This window comes from Neopelma chrysocephalum, unplaced genomic scaffold (genome assembly GCF_003984885.1).
Source record: "Neopelma chrysocephalum unplaced genomic scaffold, ASM398488v2 Primary Assembly neopelma1_98, whole genome shotgun sequence".
Lineage (NCBI taxonomy): Eukaryota > Metazoa > Chordata > Aves > Passeriformes > Pipridae > Neopelma > Neopelma chrysocephalum.
In genome coordinates, this window is record NW_020897761.1 from 392,053 (window position 1) to 410,039 (window position 17,987).

Genomic DNA, 17,987 nt, shown 5'->3' on the forward strand with positions numbered 1-17,987 from the left:
GTGTGAATCTCAATAGTCTTCATGAGACTCACAGTTATATAATTGAGTAAAGTTCACCTCAGAGTTGAAGTTGTTTAATTTGAAAAAATGACTCGTTCATGAGTTTTGGTACTCTGTCCCTGGCATTAAAATCTACTTTTGTTTGAAGACTGGTCATAAAATATGGTGTCTAAAGCTTTTCCTGAATGCCTGATGGGTTTGTGTTCGTGTTCTACTGCTAAACTGAAACTCAAGTGGCTTTGTTTGCACTGCAGTGGGAGACAGGGCATTCAGAGAGTAACACTTGGTGGCAGGTGGGAGCAGTCCACAGTGATAGGCTGAAATTCGGGGGTTTGAGGTGCTAATTTATTCAGCTGTGCATGGAAAAAGGTTTGTGTCTGCACTGTGGTGGTTTAAGCTGGTTGGAAAGGCAGACTTGGAGTGCACTCTTCAAGAAATTAAAGGCCTTGTAAGTCAGCAGTAATTGCAGGAATGTGTCTGGTATGCTTTTTAAGGGTCTGATCTGAATGAGGAGCTTGTAGTCATGGAAGGTTTATAATATTTCCTTTGTCTTTCAGATCAGAATTTGGGAGGTAAGAATTCTCTTACACTGCCTTTACCCACATAGGACAAGAACAAATATTGTGTCTCTCAGCGTGTTTCTCTAGTTGCATTGTCATCATTTCCTTTGGCTTTGCAAGTGGTACATTTTCCCCAGTTTTGTTATTGAACTGCTGCTACAGAAGACATTTCATAGTTCACAGTGTGCCTGGTGGTTCTTGCTTCATTGCAGAAAGAAGAATTGGTGATACACTCATGTCTGCAGCCTGCATTTGGCTTTGATAATTGATATAGTAGAACCAGCTTATATTGTTATTTTGAGCTGACTTTTTTATTGCAAACGAGCTCTTCAGCAATGTTTTCACAACATTTGTTAAAAAGTAAGGTGGAATTAATAAACTGTTTGTAACATACTTAAAATCTTGTGCATTAAAACTTTGTCTTTCTTGTGCCAGGAAGATCTTTGAGGTGAAGATGCTTTAAAAAGATTCACTCCAGTGGTGAATCCAGTACCCAGGTTTGGGTGGAGCTCAGATTATGTCATCTGTCAGGAAAATATTCCTGCTTGTGAGTTCATGCTCAGTCTGGAGATATGAAGGACATCAGACTGTGCTGACCTGCTGATCCAAATTTGTAACCACTCTCTGAATATTGTAGCTGTTGTTTAGTGGCTTTTTTTTAAGGTGACTCTTCTAGTGAGTTCTTCTGCCATACAAGGCAGTTAGCTGAAGGACTTGAGTTCTTCAGTTATTCTGGGATTTCCACGTGTAATTCCCTCACTTGGAGCTGCAGTTTCAAAAATGATAGAAAATATTAGAGTATTGAAAGTTGTGTGGTCACCACACCTGCTTTGTGGTTTGAAATTGCTGAACTTTCTCTGCTGGCTTACATGAGTAACACCTGCTCAGACTGGGGGGAACATGCACGGCTTTTTATTTTCCATTCTGTTTTTGTGGTTCCCTCTAGCTGGACCTAAATTACCATCCTGTCCTTCATCACTGGGTGCTTTGGAACCATAAGAGGAGCAAAGGTGGCCCAGTTCTGCTTTGTGGTGCTGCTGGGAAGGGCAGGGTGAGGCTCAACCTAAGGAATCAGGAAGGACATTCTGAGTTAACATAGGTGATACTGCCTTTATTTGGTGGATGCCTACAGGAGCTGTCCCCATGCTGGAGTGCTCAGAATGGTTTCAGTTCTGGGTTTTTCTATGAACATGTAATTTGGAGGCTGACCATTATTTTGCTCTCTTCCTTTGTTTCTACGTTTATTTTTTGTTGTGTAAGCAAGGGAAAACTTGTTCTTGGTTTCCATAATACTTACAGTTTTGTTGTGGTTTGTGTTTATTCTTTTTTTTAAGTGCTGTGGTTAATTTTAACTGTTGCACGTGGTTTCAGGGAAATTTGCTGAGAAGGAGGTGATTTTGGGGTGATGTCACTTTTGACTTCTTCATCTGGAGACCTAAAGGGCAGTAAAAGCCCCTGACATAATCAATTGCTAAATGTGTTTTTATGTGGAGAGCAAATGCTTTGGTGTGCAGATTGTGGAAATCTGTATGTTCACATGATCTGTGGAACTCTGAGTAAGGAGGGAGAACCAAGGGCAAGACCTGGGGAGGCAGAGGGAGCAGACTCTGGAAGATTAAAAGCAGGAAGTGAAAGCTCTGAGGTGAACTTCCTCCTTTGTTATCGATACACTGAGATAACAGCCATTGCTGTTAAATCAGAGGATTTTTAAGCACTGCCATAAAAATCATCAGGTTCCTTTTATACCAATGAAATCAGAGTTTGGGGAATATAGTAAATACAGTAATATAATTTTAAGTGTTATATTAATCCACAATAACTTCATGTTGCATCTATTAACGTACGGTGTGCAGCTTCAAAACTCATTATTGAACATTTTTCCTTCTTTATTAGTTTCTGGTGGCAGGAGGAGAATACTGACCTGAGATGGAAGTCAAAACATCATTTAGCAAAGCCAGTAGGATTCCTGAAACTGTATCCCCGTTAATTAATGAAGAATTTGTCTTGGTTCATCAGCAACCTGAGAACACCTCTGGAAAAGATGAAAAACCTCAGCTAAAGGTTTGCTATGATTTTTTTATTTTTTTTAAATATGTAACAAGATTTGTATTGATCAAAAGATTGCAACTTCTTTTGAATATTTAATTAAAGATACTTGTGTGTGCTTGAGGAGACTCTGAGACTGTGATTTTTGTCCTTGCTCATTCCCAATGACATTAACAGCTCGGATTAAGCAAATCTGCCCAAAAGTGGCAGTTGAGGTTTTTTTTTAATAACTTCTTTGGGAATCAGCTTTGTGTGTATTCTGTGGATTTGTATATTAGTAAAGGACTAAAAAGTTCTTTTCAAAGAATGAGGTTTGCTTTAAAGCTTGAGAAATATTCTTTATTTAGGGATCAGAGACTCTGAATGCTGTTATCTCAAAAGCATGTAATTAGACTTCATAGGACTAGACCACAGAGGGTCTTGGGTTTTAGTTTTTAATTTAGTTTTCCTGCTTAGTGCTACTTAAGGCATGACTAAGACCTTTTTTAAAACGTTTCTACCTCTAAACAGCAGAATATTTTAGCACTTGGTTGGCAGCTGATTGGTTAATTGTACATTTCCCCACTTGAGTTGGAGTAGCTGATTTACTGGGTTCGGTCTGCTTGGAACAACAGAAATTTGTTCCCCTTGAAATGACAGTAATGACTTGGTTTGTCACAGCAGAACTGTTTGGGAGTTGTTTACAGCCCTGATTTCTGTCTGTTTTGAACACTGGCTGCTGCTTTAGTCTGGAAAGGGGCAGGTGACCTGGAGGCAGAATCCATGATGCAGCCTTGGCCATGGTTTTCCTTTGTCTGAAAAGCTGGTTCTTGTGAAAGGCTGCATTTTGTTTTTTTCCTAGGGAGATGTCTCAACATTATTTTACCCTTTCCTTAGACTTGCACCTCTCCTGTGTGGGGGACAATTGCTGAAGCAACTGCAATGCACTGGATGTTACTAAGAAAGTAAAATTTTCTTTAATCTGTAGCAAAGTCTGGCCTTTGCTCTGAATGGAGGATCTAAGTACACAAAGCAGTTATTCTAGGAGAGGTCTGTAGTTGTCTGATGGATGGTTGTTGGATGAGCAGTGAGAACATGAGGATTATATGTAATGGGATGTGACACTGGGTTGTATTTGACTTAATATTGTTGATTCTTAGAGTGTCATCTCATTCAGCAAAGTTTCTTAATTTTTGCCGTGAGCAAGACTGTATGTTTGAAAAATAACAGGGAAAATAAAACTACAAATACCTTTAAAAATTTCCTCGTGCTTGCAGGTATTTTCCAATGGAGATGATCAGTTGGAGAAGGCAATGGAAGAGATTCTGAGGGATTCTGAGAAGAACCAAAACGTCTGTGCTCTCCAGGGAGGTTGCAGTGATGGCAGTGGCCAGGCAGCTGCAGATGGCCCAGCAGGGCAGGCAAACCCACCATCTCTGCACCTCGTTTTGGACCCTTCTACAACAGGTATTGCCTGGGTGCTTCCCCCTTCAGTCACACAGGGCAAGGTTTTCTTTGTGCACTTTCAAGTTAACCTTAAAACGAATATAAAGCTTTCTGGAGCTTCATTCCAAAATTCTACTGGGACTTCCTCTTCTTATTAGTTGGGGATTATAGATAGGAATAAATTATCATCAGATTGATGCTCTGCGCTGCTCTGGTTGATAATTTTCATTGTCTCCAGCCCTGGATGAGTTGGAACTAAGGATCATATGATTTGTGATAGTTGAGGTGGAGCTGCTGCTGCAGGGGAACCAGAATTTTCAGGGCAGTGTTCACTGGCAATGCTGCCTGGGAATGAAATACACCCTGAGCAACCTGAAACTGTTCAGCTCTGCTCCTGTAGCCAGGTAGCAGTAAGGCCAGATTTGGGTTTGATATAGGAATTATTGTGGTACCTTCTGGTGTTTGAAGTTTTGGTGAAAAGGGGAGGAGTGAAAGCTTTTTAGGTAAACTATATTGTATCTATTTTATGAAAAATATATTGATGTGTGTATATATATATATATGTGTATATAAGGGTACAATATAAAACATATATATTCCATTACATATATTAGCAATACAAGGCTCTGGCCATCTCTTTGTGCCTTGAATTAGAATTCTTTTACCTCAGCAGCATGCAGAACACTTCTGTGGTATTCTGTTAGATAATTCCTACAGCACTTCTTGGTAAATAAAAGAAAGAAAGTTTTGTGGTAGAATAAGATAGACAGTTTATGGAAATGGAAACACCCATCTCCTAATTACATGTGTGCTGTATTTTTGAGAAACTTACCTTCCTGGCTCCCTGCTTGACGTGCTTCAAACAGAACACAACCTTTAGCAAGAACAAAGAAATACTTGTAGATACCTTCCCCCTGCCCCACTCCAGCCCCAACAGGAATAATTCAGTTTTGCAGCCTTTATGATTGAAGCATTATGGCAATATCATCTCTAGTAAGAAATAGAAATAACAGGGCAGATTACTTAGGAAGGTTTGGAATGTCTGTGCTGTGTTCTAGTGCTGCTGAAGGGAATCAAGAGGCAATTTGTCCCCGTGCCACACTTGGCAACGTGCAGTAGATTAGAACAGACTTCACGTTAATATTAATCTGCCAAGTGGATTTCTTACTATTGGAGCTGGGCTGTCGACTCTTGTATCCATCCCTAGAAAACATAGGAGACTCTGCTATGGAACTCATTCAGAAAAAAACTGTGTAAAAATAAAAGCAAATGGTTAAAGAAGTGGTTTCTTGGTTTGCAGAAATCTCCGCGCCCAGGCCGTGCTCTCCCAGCGAGCCCCTGGAAGAGGACAGCGTGTTGTTCAACAAACTCACCTACCTGGGCTGCACCAAGGTGTCGGCCCCTCGAAATGAGCCCGAAGCTCTCCATGCCATGGCAAACATGAAGTCCTCCAGTCAAGCCCCTCTCCCTGTAACTCTCTATGTTCCCAACATTCCAGAAGGCTCTGTAAGGTAACACACCAAGCGTTTCGTTTGTTACTTGAGCGGACACATAAGAGGTGGTTTCTGACTTTGGGAAGTAGAATTGCTGGATTTGTGCCTGAAGTTTGTGCTGAAGACAGTTAATGTTGAGAAATTGCCTTGAAGCAACAAAACATGAGCTCAGGTTTCCCCTGCAGTGCATGGCTGGTGGTACAGTTGCCATACAGTGTGAGCAAAAGCATCTCCTTCTACAGCATCTCTGTTCAAATGTGATAATAAGAGAGATACTGGAAAGGGAGAGCTGACAATACCTCCAACCTCCCTGGTCTGTAATGCCCTCCAAGGTACATGTGTTGAGAAAACAGGAGTCCTGCTGGCCTTGGCTTTGCTCCAGAAGTGTTAGTTTTAGACCCTCCCACAAATGTGATGGAGTTGAGGTGCTGATCTGTGTTTGCAGCCACTGCTGTGCCCAAGCCAGCTCAGACCTGCGTGTGCCTCACCATATAGGTGCTGGCAGTCTCTAGAAACTAGAAAACATTTTACTTTTCTCACGTGAGAAGGGTCTTTTAATTAGTGATGAGAGAGTCAAGGGTTCTTAATCAGGGTGCGCTACAAATGCACCTGTAGCAGTCTTGAATCCAGAAGTGGGGAGCATCTCAATAGCCAAGGTTTTATTTTTAAGCTCAGATACTGAGGCACCTGAAGGATATGTTTAGATTTCCTTCTTTGCCCGAGCTTATTTGACTACCATCTTCTGGAGGAAGACAGAAGGACCTTCAAGCACTTGTATTATTTTCTTCCACTTTACTCTTTGATTGCAATTTAATATTTCCTTCAATGGTAAACAATATTCCATTAGAATTAGGGAATTACACTCCAGGCTCTTATGATGGCAACTGTCACCCAGACACAAGATGTTGGGTGTGCTGTACCTATTTGTGGACCCACTGTGACCATTCAAGAGGGATGTTTTGCAAGTGAAACTGCAGGTTCCTTTGAACTTTAATGTCAGAGGATATAAGTAAGTGAAGCACTACCTAAGAACCTGCACAGAGCTGGAAAGGTGAACCCAAGTGTGATATAATACACTCCATCAAAGCCCAGGTTATACGAGTGATGTCCTTGAGGAGTGTTTCCATTCCTGGTATCTGAATTCTTGTCCCATGGGGTTCCCCTTACTGTGTCCCACCAATATTACACTGTGCTGGATCCTCTCTGGCTCTGGGCCTTTAGATTAGTCCTGGATTTTTATTGTTAAAGACTTGGGATTCTATTCCAGGTGACCAGTGTTTATTGACCATTGATGTGAGTGTGCATGTGGACAAGTAGTGAAAAGACAGAGGAGAGCACTGTGGCTCTAGCTATTATTCTTTTAAACCCACTCCCTCTGAGACACCACTCCTAATATCACCTTCAAAGTTTCTGTAATGTCCTGTGGGCTCTGAGTTTGAGAGGAATTTAAAATTTTGTATGAGCCATTAGATCTATGATTAATACTCACCTAGACATGGCAAGAAGCCCTTGCTAAGCTGTGTAGTCCTGTAGATTCTGAACAAATAATGTTTTCTTAATGATTTCTTAAATGGAGATGTAAATTCTTTTACGATGTTGAAGTTTCCTTGAGGCATATGCAAATCACATTTTTATGGTTGCTGTTGTTTCTACGTTTCTTCTTTTGTGTTTTTCATTGCAGAGCAATGATGGCCATTGTTATGGCACGATATAGAGGTTCTGCTTTGTCTGTATTATGGAGTAGAAAAGAAATAAAGTCAATTTTACAACCAGAAACATTTACATCTTAAATCTGTAAAGCGTAACTTTCCTGTTCCTGCCGCCCGTGTTGCGTACTTGAATTAAGCAGTAATTAAAGTTTAGATCCTTGTTTATCTGATTGCAGAACAGCCTTTTAGTGAGGCCTGCCTGTCATACTGACTTGTTCCTTTGATCTTCCCTCCTCCTTTCCGTGCCAGAATAATAGATCAGTGCAGCAACGTGGAGATTGCCTCGTTCCCCATCTACAAGGTGCTGTTCTGTGTGCGTGGGCAGAACGGGACTGCAGAGAGCGACTGCTTTGCATTCACGGAGAGCAGCTGTGGAACAGAAGAGTTCCAGATCCATGTTTTCTCCTGTGAGATTAAAGAGGCCGTAAGTATTAAAATACTGCTCTTAGCCCTTTTACCATACGACATTTAGGAGGTTGTTCAGCTGTGGAAATGGTCTATAGTACCTTGAAAAATGTGTTAGCAGTCATTCATGAATATTAATATAATTTGTTTCTTTTAGTATTTCAATACAACTCCGAAGTGCACTGTTAGTGGGAAGATTTAGAAAGCCTAAGGTTCAGAGAAATACTCTGTTTTTCAGGCCTCATTTGGGTATGTTTCAAACTAAAGTTGCAGTGTAGACCTTTTGAATTACAAAGAACCACCTTACAGTACCATCCCCTAGATATTTTAGGAAGAACTATGTGACAGTTTAGGAGAAAAGGACTTTTTAGGGTAGAAAAATAAAGGTTGAAAAAGAAGAAATCTTGGTTTTTGACACCTGCCAGAGCAAGCTGTATGTCAGGCTACACAACCTGAAAAGTACATTATCCAGGTCCTCTAATGAGCTGCATTCCTGATCTTGTAATTTATATTAACTCACTGAGCATGACGTGAGCAGGGAATGTGACAGGAATGGAAATGGGGGATGTTACTGAATTGGCTTCGTTATTAAACACTCGATGCTGAGTGGTTTGTGTTACATGAGGCATGCTTTGTGCTCAGCATGAGAGAAGTAACAGTGTTTCTGTGACCTCCAAAACCACATCACGATACCCCATGAAAAATACTCTTTATTTTGGGTTAAAGTCTTGATTCTTTGGCTTTTCTGCAGGTCAGTCGGATTTTATACAGTTTCTCCACAGCATTCAAGCGTTCATCCAAACAAGCATCTGACCACGTGAAGGACTTTGTTCTTCCCACTCCAGACAGTGATGTGTACACTTTCAGTGTCTCCTTGGAAGTCAAAGAAGATGATGGAAAAGGAAATTTTAGGTAATCAGAAAGGAAAAGCAGAGAGCTCTTTGAAAAAAGCACACAGCTGCTTTCAGAATTCATGACCACTGTGCTGCAGCAAAATTCATTTGACCTCCTTTCACCAGCAGACTTGTTGTAAAGCAAAACAACAGCTTCCTTTTTATAATTTTCTTCTCTGTGTTTTTTTCTGTAAAAAGATTAAAATCCAGGATACCTTTTTTCAGGTTAATTTCAATGTATGGTTTCAGGTAGGGATGCTCAGGGTGTGCCTGTGTAAGTGGAAGGGATGGTAGGAAGTATGTAAAAAACTTGAGCCAAAACAATTTTCTTGAGTAAATACAGTCTAGTGGTCTCTTTTTTAATTTTTATTTTTTTTTAAGAGCTAATAAACTTCGAATTTATTGGAAATTTAGAAAATGTGAGCTCTTTTCTGTGTTTAACAGTTCATGTTCTATACCTGTGCTTAAGAATGTTTCTATTCTTTCAGCCCTGTGCCAAAGGACAGAGATAAACTGTATTTCAAGCTCAAACAGGGAATTGAGAAGAAAGTGGTGATCACAGTTCAGCAACTCTCCAACAAAGAACTGGCCATTGAAAGGTAAGAGTCTTATAAAAATGGTGAAGGTTAAATTTTTGAAAGAACAGTATTTAATGCACTTTTCTCTGACTTTATGAGTTATGTGACAGAAAAAAACACAGCAATAACGCAAATATGATTGCACAATAGAATTAATGCCACCAGATGGCAATCTTATCAAAAGAGTAACAACAGGAGATTTCCATTCTAGTGAAAAGGAAATTCAAGGTAACATCAGAATCAAGGAAACCTGCCCCCAGCTGTCCCAAAACATAAGATTGATCTCTTGACTTGCTTTCAGGCTCCTACTTCAAAAATGAAAGGAAAACTTTAGGCAAGGAATCTAAAGCAGAATTTATCAAGGTTCTTCTGTGGTGTAAAACTGTGCTTTTGCTACTCATCGGCTTTAAAAAAACCCACCTATATCAATATATCTTTAACTTAAATGATTTTGGCTTCAGCATTCAGTTAGTGAAGCATTTCTGAATATCTTTTGATTGTTTTTCTCCCTGAAGTAAAGCTACCTTTCTTAGAAATTAGCTTTCATTTTGGTGTTGTTTAGGATACTCAATTAGGATGTTATTTTTATCACCACTAGCTTTGCTGTGAAAAAGTTATTTAATTGGCATGACTTACACAGGCTTGTAAGTAATTTTAGATTGTCTTAACCCTGCACAGTATTAAACTTCAAAACCAGTATAAAATGTGAATGCAGGTTACATCAGACACTGAGTTTTTAGGTAATTTAACGTGTCTTCAGAAGTATTTCTAAGTGGAAATTAGAGAACAAAAAAACACTGCTGAAGAAATTTGGTCTCTGGTCTAGAGATTTCAAGACTCTTTTGTCCTGGCCTCAGAAGGTCAAAGCTGTTACTGCTCAGAGAAACTGGTGTTGAGACAGGACCTGGGGCTGGCTTAGGGCCAGGGGAGTTCCTTTGGTCCTTCCTTTGGCTCTCAGGGGAGTTCCTTTGGCCCTTCCTGCCTTTGGGCCCTGTTTGACCTGAGGCTGGCCAGGTTTCCCTCTAGATCAAAGCAGGTAAAGGAATGATGTTCATTCCTGAGCCATGTGTGGCACTGCACAGGTTCAGCCCCACTATGTGGGATGTCAGGTCTCAGTTGTTTATGGGATTCAGGGGCTTTAAGGAAGTTATTGTGAAAGTGAAATAGCTTTTCATTCTGACACGTGGGAGGATTGACTATTTTATCAATACAGTGGTGTTTAAATACAGTGTGATAGCAGTCATACAGGAGAGTTAATCCTGAGTTATGTAGCTACAGCTTGGGTTAAGGTCTAGACTGGTGTCTTTAGAACTGAATTACAGAATATTGGTTGGTTGATCAGCAGAACTGAAACCTCTTAAAGATCACAGAATCCCAGAATGGTTTGGGTTGGAAGGGACCTTAGAACTCACCTCATTCCACCCCCTGCCATGGGCAGGGACACCTTCCACTAGCCCAGGTTGCTCCAAACCCCATCCAAGCCGGCCTTGGACACTTCCAGGGATGGGGCAGCCAGAGCTTCTCTGGGCAACCTGTGCCAGGACCTCCCCACCCTCACAGGGAACAATTTCTTCCCAATCCCTAATCTAACCCTGCCCTCTGGCAGTGGGAAACCATTCCCCTTTGTCCTGTCACTTGTTACTGTGTTAACACCATCAGCCTTTTCTGTGGGTTACATCTGTATTTTATAAATGGAAATATCCGTTAATGAATAATAATTTCAGTTCTTTTTTTTTTTTACTGGGCTAGAAACCAGTGCAGTGTGTGCAAGTGCCCAGAGCAGCTCAGTAGCACTGTGGGTGCAGAAACCCAACCTGGCAGAAGTGAGAGCAAGGCCCACAGTCTGTGCAGGTCACTTTGAATCTCGGGGGTGTGACTGAACCTCCTCACGTTGGAGGCTGAATGTGTTAGAAACCGTTTGTGTAGAATCCAGCTCCTCTGCAAGTGAGGCTCCTGAACTCATCGAAACTCCTCTTGCTCTTTGAAATAAGAGGGAAGACAAACCCTGACTGCTTTTGCAGCAGGATGCTGCCAGGCATCACAATTCCCTGCTTCTGTGAGAGGCAGGGGTTACTTGTTCCTGACTCCCACTGTTCTTCTCTCAACATACTTCCCTAAAATTTTGTCTGGCACACATGAGAACTTGTGTCCACCTGAGCAATGCACAGCAAGAGCAGGATCTGGGAGCTGCTGGCTGTGGAAGGCACAGACATTTTGCCTCTGGATCTCGACCTTACAGTTCTCTCTAGCAGAAGGTGGTGACTCCCCTACTATTATCCATTATACCCCTCTCAGAGCTATTTCTGCCCCAGGAACAAGAGGGAGTAAGTCAGTAGTAAGTGTGCTGGCAGGTTCTGCCTGCTCTGATTTGTCTCTCAGGGAATCCAGCTTGTCCTGCTAAATCCAAGTCCTGCATCTGAGCTGCCTTGGGTGCTTCACACAGCACTGTGAAATATAGAGAAATCAAAATTGTTCTCCCCTCTTTTATTTACCACTTGGATTTTTAGGATTCTAGTAGTGACAGAGTATGGAGAAGGGAAAATACAGTTGTGGATGTAAGTTACTGTTGAGTGTAATGGGGTGGAAAATGAAAATCATATACCCAAGTGTAATAGGGGAGAACTTACTGGGGGTGTAGTAATTGCATATCTTAAGACTTTTACAGTTAATAGTGTTATTAAAATGATAGTTGCTGGTGTTCATGTATCTAAGCAATATTGTTTAGCATATTGCATTATTCTGAGGGTCAGTGATAAAAACTGTTTTGTCTGATTATCTCAGAGAAGTGAGCTGAACAGAAGAAAAAATTCTTGAAGCAAAACTCTCCAAAATACTACCCCAATTTTCCATAATATTTGAGGATGGAATTGCTTTCAAGTTGTTTTTTTTGTTTTTTTTTTTTTTTTTTAAAGTTTTCTCATTTGAGATCTAAAAAGCCAGTGCAAAACAGCTTGCAGTTTGTTACAAATACATCATTCTATTTGGTGATTTTTATTCATAATAGAGTATGTTCAAAGGAGAGAGAGAGAGAAAGATGATTTGCAGAAACTTCAGACCCAGATTTGTGCCTTCAGTAGTCACAAAGTTCAAAAATCTGAATCTCTGGAGAATCACAATTTTTTTTTTTGCTCTTAAAAATATTAAGAAAATTTTCTTGTAAAATGATTGGGCTGGAATTCAGGGCCCTGTATAATATGCAAATTCAGATTTAAAAAATGAAGAATGAAGTCTAAAATTTGAGCAAATTGTTGTGTTGTTTTTTTTTTTTTTTTTTTAAGGGCCCATGGTGCTACATGATATTTTACACCAGTGCCATTCTGGATGATAGAATGGATGAGTTTGTAACTTTTCCTATGATTGCATGAGAACAATTTTTAAAATGGACTGGGCCGAGAGCGAATTTCTTCCTGCCAGTCTCCATCACTGATGGAATTGTTGGTGTCTTTAAACTCAGTGTTCTGGGTTGTCCTTAAGAATGATCATGTTTTCACAGGTCAAGTGCTAATTTCTGCCACCTTCTTTCTGGGAAATGATTCCATTGTCTTTTCTAGAACATGTGATGTGATGTTTCCTGAGCGTTGCCATAACACCAACAAAAAAACTACTCCGGAAGGTTTTCTTTAGATTAGCAGCAGTATGTGGCTGTCCATTATGTTCAAGCAAATACTCTTGTGTTTTGAAAAGCTAATGTATATCCTTTTTCCTTTTTTTCCCTTTTTGGTTTTGTTTTAAATACACTTCACAGGTGTTTTGGGATGCTGCTAAGCCCTGGACGGAACGTGAAGAACAGTGACATGCATTTACTGGACATGGTAATCCTTAGCTCAGAGAAGCTCTAATAAGATAGAGGTGATGGGAAAAGAAGCCCCAAGAAAACCCAACAAAACAAACCTCTCATCTCTTTTGTTTTGTTTGGGTTTTTTTGCTTAAATCCTGGGATTTGATATCTTCAAACATAAGATGGACGGAATATTTCAGTTCATGTTGAAACCTGTGGCATCTGTTTTTTTGCTCAATTGCTGAGGCACAGATCAGGTTGTTAAAATACCTGAGCTTTCTGTATTGTGTTAAGCATATTCCCTAAAAATTTAGTGCAAGTAATTGCTTTTATGTTTGGGTGCCAGGGAAGTGCTCTTATGTTTCCAAAGTGCTGCAAACTTTGCCTTTATTTCCTTAATTTGATTTGAAATTCTTTCTCAGAGTGTGAAGTATTCACTTCTCTTCTATTGTATTTAATTTCTTAGGGCTGCTTGTAAGAGAACTACAAAATGATACGATACTTTCTGTGTTATTACCAAATTACTTTTTCTCTGTGGATCAGAATACAGCCATTTTCAAGTTATGAAGTGCTTGAGTTAAACCCTTCAGACCTTTTGTGGCTCTGCAGTTGTCCCAGTTTTGCCCTGTCCATTTCTGTGCTCATGATGCTGGTTCTACCTATCAATATTTACTTCTCTTGTAGGACTTGTTTATTTGCCTGTTTGTATCTACTAGCTCATTTTTCCTGATTTTATTTGCTGAAATTAGTTCCCTTTTTATTATTAGATTATAAAACTGAATAAATGATAATCAGTTGTAAAGTGTTGTAGTTTCTATAAACCTACGTAACACCTTTTTACTGTATTTGATATTTGAATTCCTGGCTTTACTCCACCTGGAATTCTATTTACATTTACACTCCAGTTACTTTTAACTGCTGAATTTAATGACTTGTTAGTCCATTTCTTGACTGTAGCATATGAACAGACATTTGTGTTTTCCTTTCACCCTCACTGCTCCATATTTAAATCTGGAGAACTCGGTCACTCCTATTTCTCCACAACAAGCTGGGTTGGAGGGAGGGAACATCAGTCTCCTTTCATCCATAAGGAGGCTACCAAACAGGCCTGTTGGATCTGTAGGAACTATTCCAGAAGACTTGAGGAAGCATGTACTGGCCTCATACTAGTAATAGCTCATTCCATTATTTCATATTCTTAGTGTAGATTGTGTTCTGTGGAGTAAACACAGCCTTACTCTGAGGTTCCTAGAACTGTTTCCTCTCCCTGTGCTCAATCTCTTTGATCTCAAACCATAACTCTAATAGAATCCTGTATGATTTGATTTCTAGGAATCCATGGGAAAGAGTTCTGATGGGAAGGCTTATGTCATTACTGGAATGTGGAATCCTAATGCACCCATGTTTCTTGTACTTAATGAGGAAACTCCTAAAGGTAATGGATTCTAATCAGGATATTTGTTTTGCCCGACAGGGGTTTGGTGTGTGTCCTTTCTCCTGGCAGTCAGGGTGTGTCTGCACCATTATGTTCCAAGAATCCATCACTAGGAATTTTTCTGTAGAAACATGGTCAACATAGAGCTGTGAATAGTTGTTGACAGAATGGCATGTTGCTGACTGGGAGACATTAAATCAGTGTTTGGGGCTGATGTACCTGTCCCTGGTTACCGGGATTTTTGGGTCCTGAGCCACGTGCAAGTTGTTTTCTACCTCCTGTACTGAGCAGAGCACTGTGAACAGCAGGCATTGCTGTTCTGTTTCTTTTAACTGGGGGGTGAGTTGATTACAAATAGCATTTCATGCCCTGCATCCTGGGGCAGCTGGCAGTGGTGCAGTCAAGTGCTTGATTATGTAGCACAGTTCCTAATGCTGGAATTTGTGTTCTCTGACGGGATGTAAAAGCTCTGAATGTAGATCTGGAGTTTGTTTCCTGTCCGAAAGCAGAGCTCACATCAGTTCCTTAAAGTCATATCCAAGTATACACAGCCAGAGTCACTGTTCCTGCTGATGGATTTTCAAACCATGTTATTTCTAGTAGTGTGTAACAAAACTCTTTAAAAGTCTACACTTCAAAATGTGACTTTATCCTGTGCATGTTCCTTTTGTCTCACGGGGATCATGTATCTCAGTGGTGTTTTCTTTGCTTGATGTTTTGCCCCTGTCTTTAAAACAAGGACATGCTGGTTTTGGTTTATCCAGTTATCAGAGTTCTTGGCACACTGGTTAATTCACGCTCTCATTCTGTGCCACAGGCATTAAGGGGTAGAACTCAGCTAAATAAAACAGGTGCAGTAGAATCAATAATTACACAGAAAAGGTTTTCAATTCGAACAGCAGTTTCCAAATTTGAACTTTGACTGATTTTTCTGCCTGTGACTGGTTTTTGTGTTGCAGATAAGCGTGTCTTCATGACTGTGGCCGTGGATATGGTTGTCACTGAGGTGGTAGAGCCAGTCAGGTTTTTGCTGGAGACTGTTGTGCGTGTGTATCCTGCCAACGAACGCTTCTGGTACTTCAGCAGGAAAACCTTCACAGAAACTTTTTACATGAAGCTAAAACAGGTAATGCATGCTGGTATTTCCAAGAAAAGTTGATGGTGGGAGCATTTGTCTTGTCTGCCTTTATAAAAGTTAGCATGGCACCTGCACCTCAGCAGTTTGTTTCTTTGAACCGTTCATTTCAGGGATGTTCCAATGCATAATGATTAAGTAGCTACATAAAGGTTGGGTCTCTCTGGGTCATGGTTTAACCCCAGCTGGCAAGTAGGGCCCACGCAGCCACTTGCTCACTCCCCCACAGCGGGATGGGGGAGAGAATCAGCAGAGTAAAAGTGACAAAACTCGTGGGTTGAGATGAAGACAGTTCAGTAGGGAAAGCAAAAGCCTTGTGCTCAAGCAAAGCAAAACAGGGAATTCATTCACTGCTTCCCATGGGCAGGCAGGTGTTCAGCCACCTCCTGGAAAACAGGGCTCTGCCAAGTGTAACAGTGACTTGGGAAGACAAATGGTATCACTCTGAATGTCCTCCCTTCCTCCTTCTTACCCTGCTTTATATGCTGAGCATGATGCCATATGGAGCATCCCTTGGGTCAGTTGGGATCAGCTGTCCTGGCTGTGTCCCCTCCCAACTCCTTGTGTACCCTCAGCCCCCTCCTTGTAGGAGTGAGGAGCAGAAAAGGCCCTGACTTTGTGTAAACCCTGCCTGCTCAGCTGTACCCAAAACATCCTGGTGTTATCAACACTGTTTGTGGGACAAACCCAAACCAGAGCCCCAGACCAGCTACTGTGGAGAAAGCTAACTGTCCCCCAGCCAAACCCAGCACACTTTGTAACCTGAATTGTAATGAGCTGTAAGTTACTGGCTTTGTGGGCCTAAAGTATTTTAAGCCTACCTGTTGAATTCTCCATAATTTTATACAATCTGACCTGTGTGCAGACTTCTAAAGCAGGTCCCTTTGACTGGTGAAATTGGGAAATGGCTCTTTCCTTGTTCATTGTAAAATCAGAGAGCTCCTGACATTCACAAGTGAAGGTAGGTGGCTGTAAGAATTCAACCTGTTGAAGGCAAATGAATCTATTGCAGAGGTTTAAAAGAGCAAGGCTGTTAAGATTGCAGCTAAAGTCTGTTTTTGGCCTTGGCTGAGGTGCATACAGGGGGTCTGTGTGCCCAGGATCACTGCAGGATGATTTGTATCCTCCTGCAGCCTCTGGTGACTTTCTTTCTGCAAACACTTATGTTTTGGTATTGGCTCCAAAAGTGAAGGGCAGGGGCTGGCTGTACTGTGTGCATTGGAGTAGTGGTCCATCATCTTGACTAACGAAACCAAAGAGCAGTGATTTAATTTTACTGAGCCTAATGGGAGCATTGGAGTTGTCATCTTTTTGTGGGGCACAGGACAAAAGGTCTGAAAAAACAAGCTGTGTTGATAGTCCCTGTGAAAAGTGCTGCTGTGTTTAACACTTAGTGAGTAAATAAATCTCATGCACTGCTGTTTCTGTATTTCTTCTAGAGATTAGCATAGCAACTTAGAATTTAGAAAATCTGAGAAAACCAACTGTTACATGCAAATGAGAATATCTGCATTTTGAAATTAAATACATTTGAAAATATTCCGTTCTCAGCTGTTTGATACTTATCTCTAATCAGTTCAGCTTGCCTTTGAAATCACTTGCAACTGTACATTTTTAATTGGGTAATATGGATGCTTTCTTTTTCTCACCTCTTCTACTGTGACAAACACACACGTGCCTCCCTTCCCTGAAGAAACACATGTATTTCTTCCTGCTGCAAAATCCAGAGGAGCTGTTCTGCAGATCTCTGGGAAAGGAATATTTTTAGTTCTGGGAATCTTTCTCCAGGATTAGGTCCTGATTGTGGATGACAGGATCTCTTGGGTGACTTGTAGCAAATCTTTATTTCTCCAATAACCAGCTGGACAGTTTGCATTGCAGTAGCTGTTCCTGCCCATACCTCTGAAAGGTACTGTGCCTCAGGACACTCTGACTTTTTGGGAAATAGCTTTGAGGAAGGATTCAGACAGATTTAATAGTCTGAACCAAGCTTGGCGAGGTGCAGTCAGATAAGAAAACTGACAGAAATGCAGGTTGATGTGTAACTTAGGATTGTTCTTTGTTTCTGTCTGTCTTACTGTGCTGCTCATGCACATTTTCATCGTTAGGACATAATCCTTGTAAGGGTGGGTTCCTCTAGATAGCAAATTTGTGCTTCAGAGAAGACCAGTAACCAAATTATGTACATTTTATACAGGTGGGTCTTGCAGTTGACCAGAACATATGCAAGGAGCTGGAGACTTGTAATCCTTGTAACATAGAGCAAAACCCCAGTACCTCATGCCTTACTCCCTCAGAAATAAAAGCTGTAGATACCGATGGTTAATAACGTTAGGGGCATCAATACTTGATTGATTTAACCAAGTACTTTGTAATTACTTGATAAAGGTGTTCTGTGAGAACCATGCAGGGATAAGGGCTCTAAGATCATCCTGCTAAATGTTACAAAACGCAGGGTATTTGTGCCTACACCCCAAAGTTCATTAAACTGACTTCATGAAAAGTTCAGTCAGCAAAACTGGCTGATAAT

At 40.8% G+C, this 17,987-nt stretch overlaps 1 protein-coding gene across 8 annotated transcripts in view; it reads left to right on the forward strand.

Annotated features, from left to right (window-relative positions):
- The window catches only part of RABGAP1L (RAB GTPase activating protein 1 like), a 224,857-nt gene that overhangs the window by 17,158 nt on the left and 189,712 nt on the right, over positions 1-17,987 (forward strand). For 6 of the 8 annotated variants that reach the window (XM_027694793.1, XM_027694795.1, XM_027694794.1 and 3 more), the window contains 9 exons: positions 2,454-2,621; positions 3,863-4,052; positions 5,332-5,542; positions 7,483-7,657; positions 8,390-8,550; positions 9,020-9,130; positions 12,855-12,921; positions 14,220-14,322; positions 15,282-15,448. In XM_027694793.1, coding sequence (XP_027550594.1) covers positions 2,487-2,621; positions 3,863-4,052; positions 5,332-5,542; positions 7,483-7,657; positions 8,390-8,550; positions 9,020-9,130; positions 12,855-12,921; positions 14,220-14,322; positions 15,282-15,448 — 1,320 coding nt within the window. In that variant the 5' untranslated portion in view covers positions 2,454-2,486. The remainder of the gene's footprint in view (positions 1-2,453; positions 2,622-3,862; positions 4,053-5,331; positions 5,543-7,482; positions 7,658-8,389; positions 8,551-9,019; positions 9,131-12,854; positions 12,922-14,219; positions 14,323-15,281; positions 15,449-17,987) is intronic. The other 2 variants (XM_027694796.1, XM_027694799.1) reach the window with 2 other exon arrangements.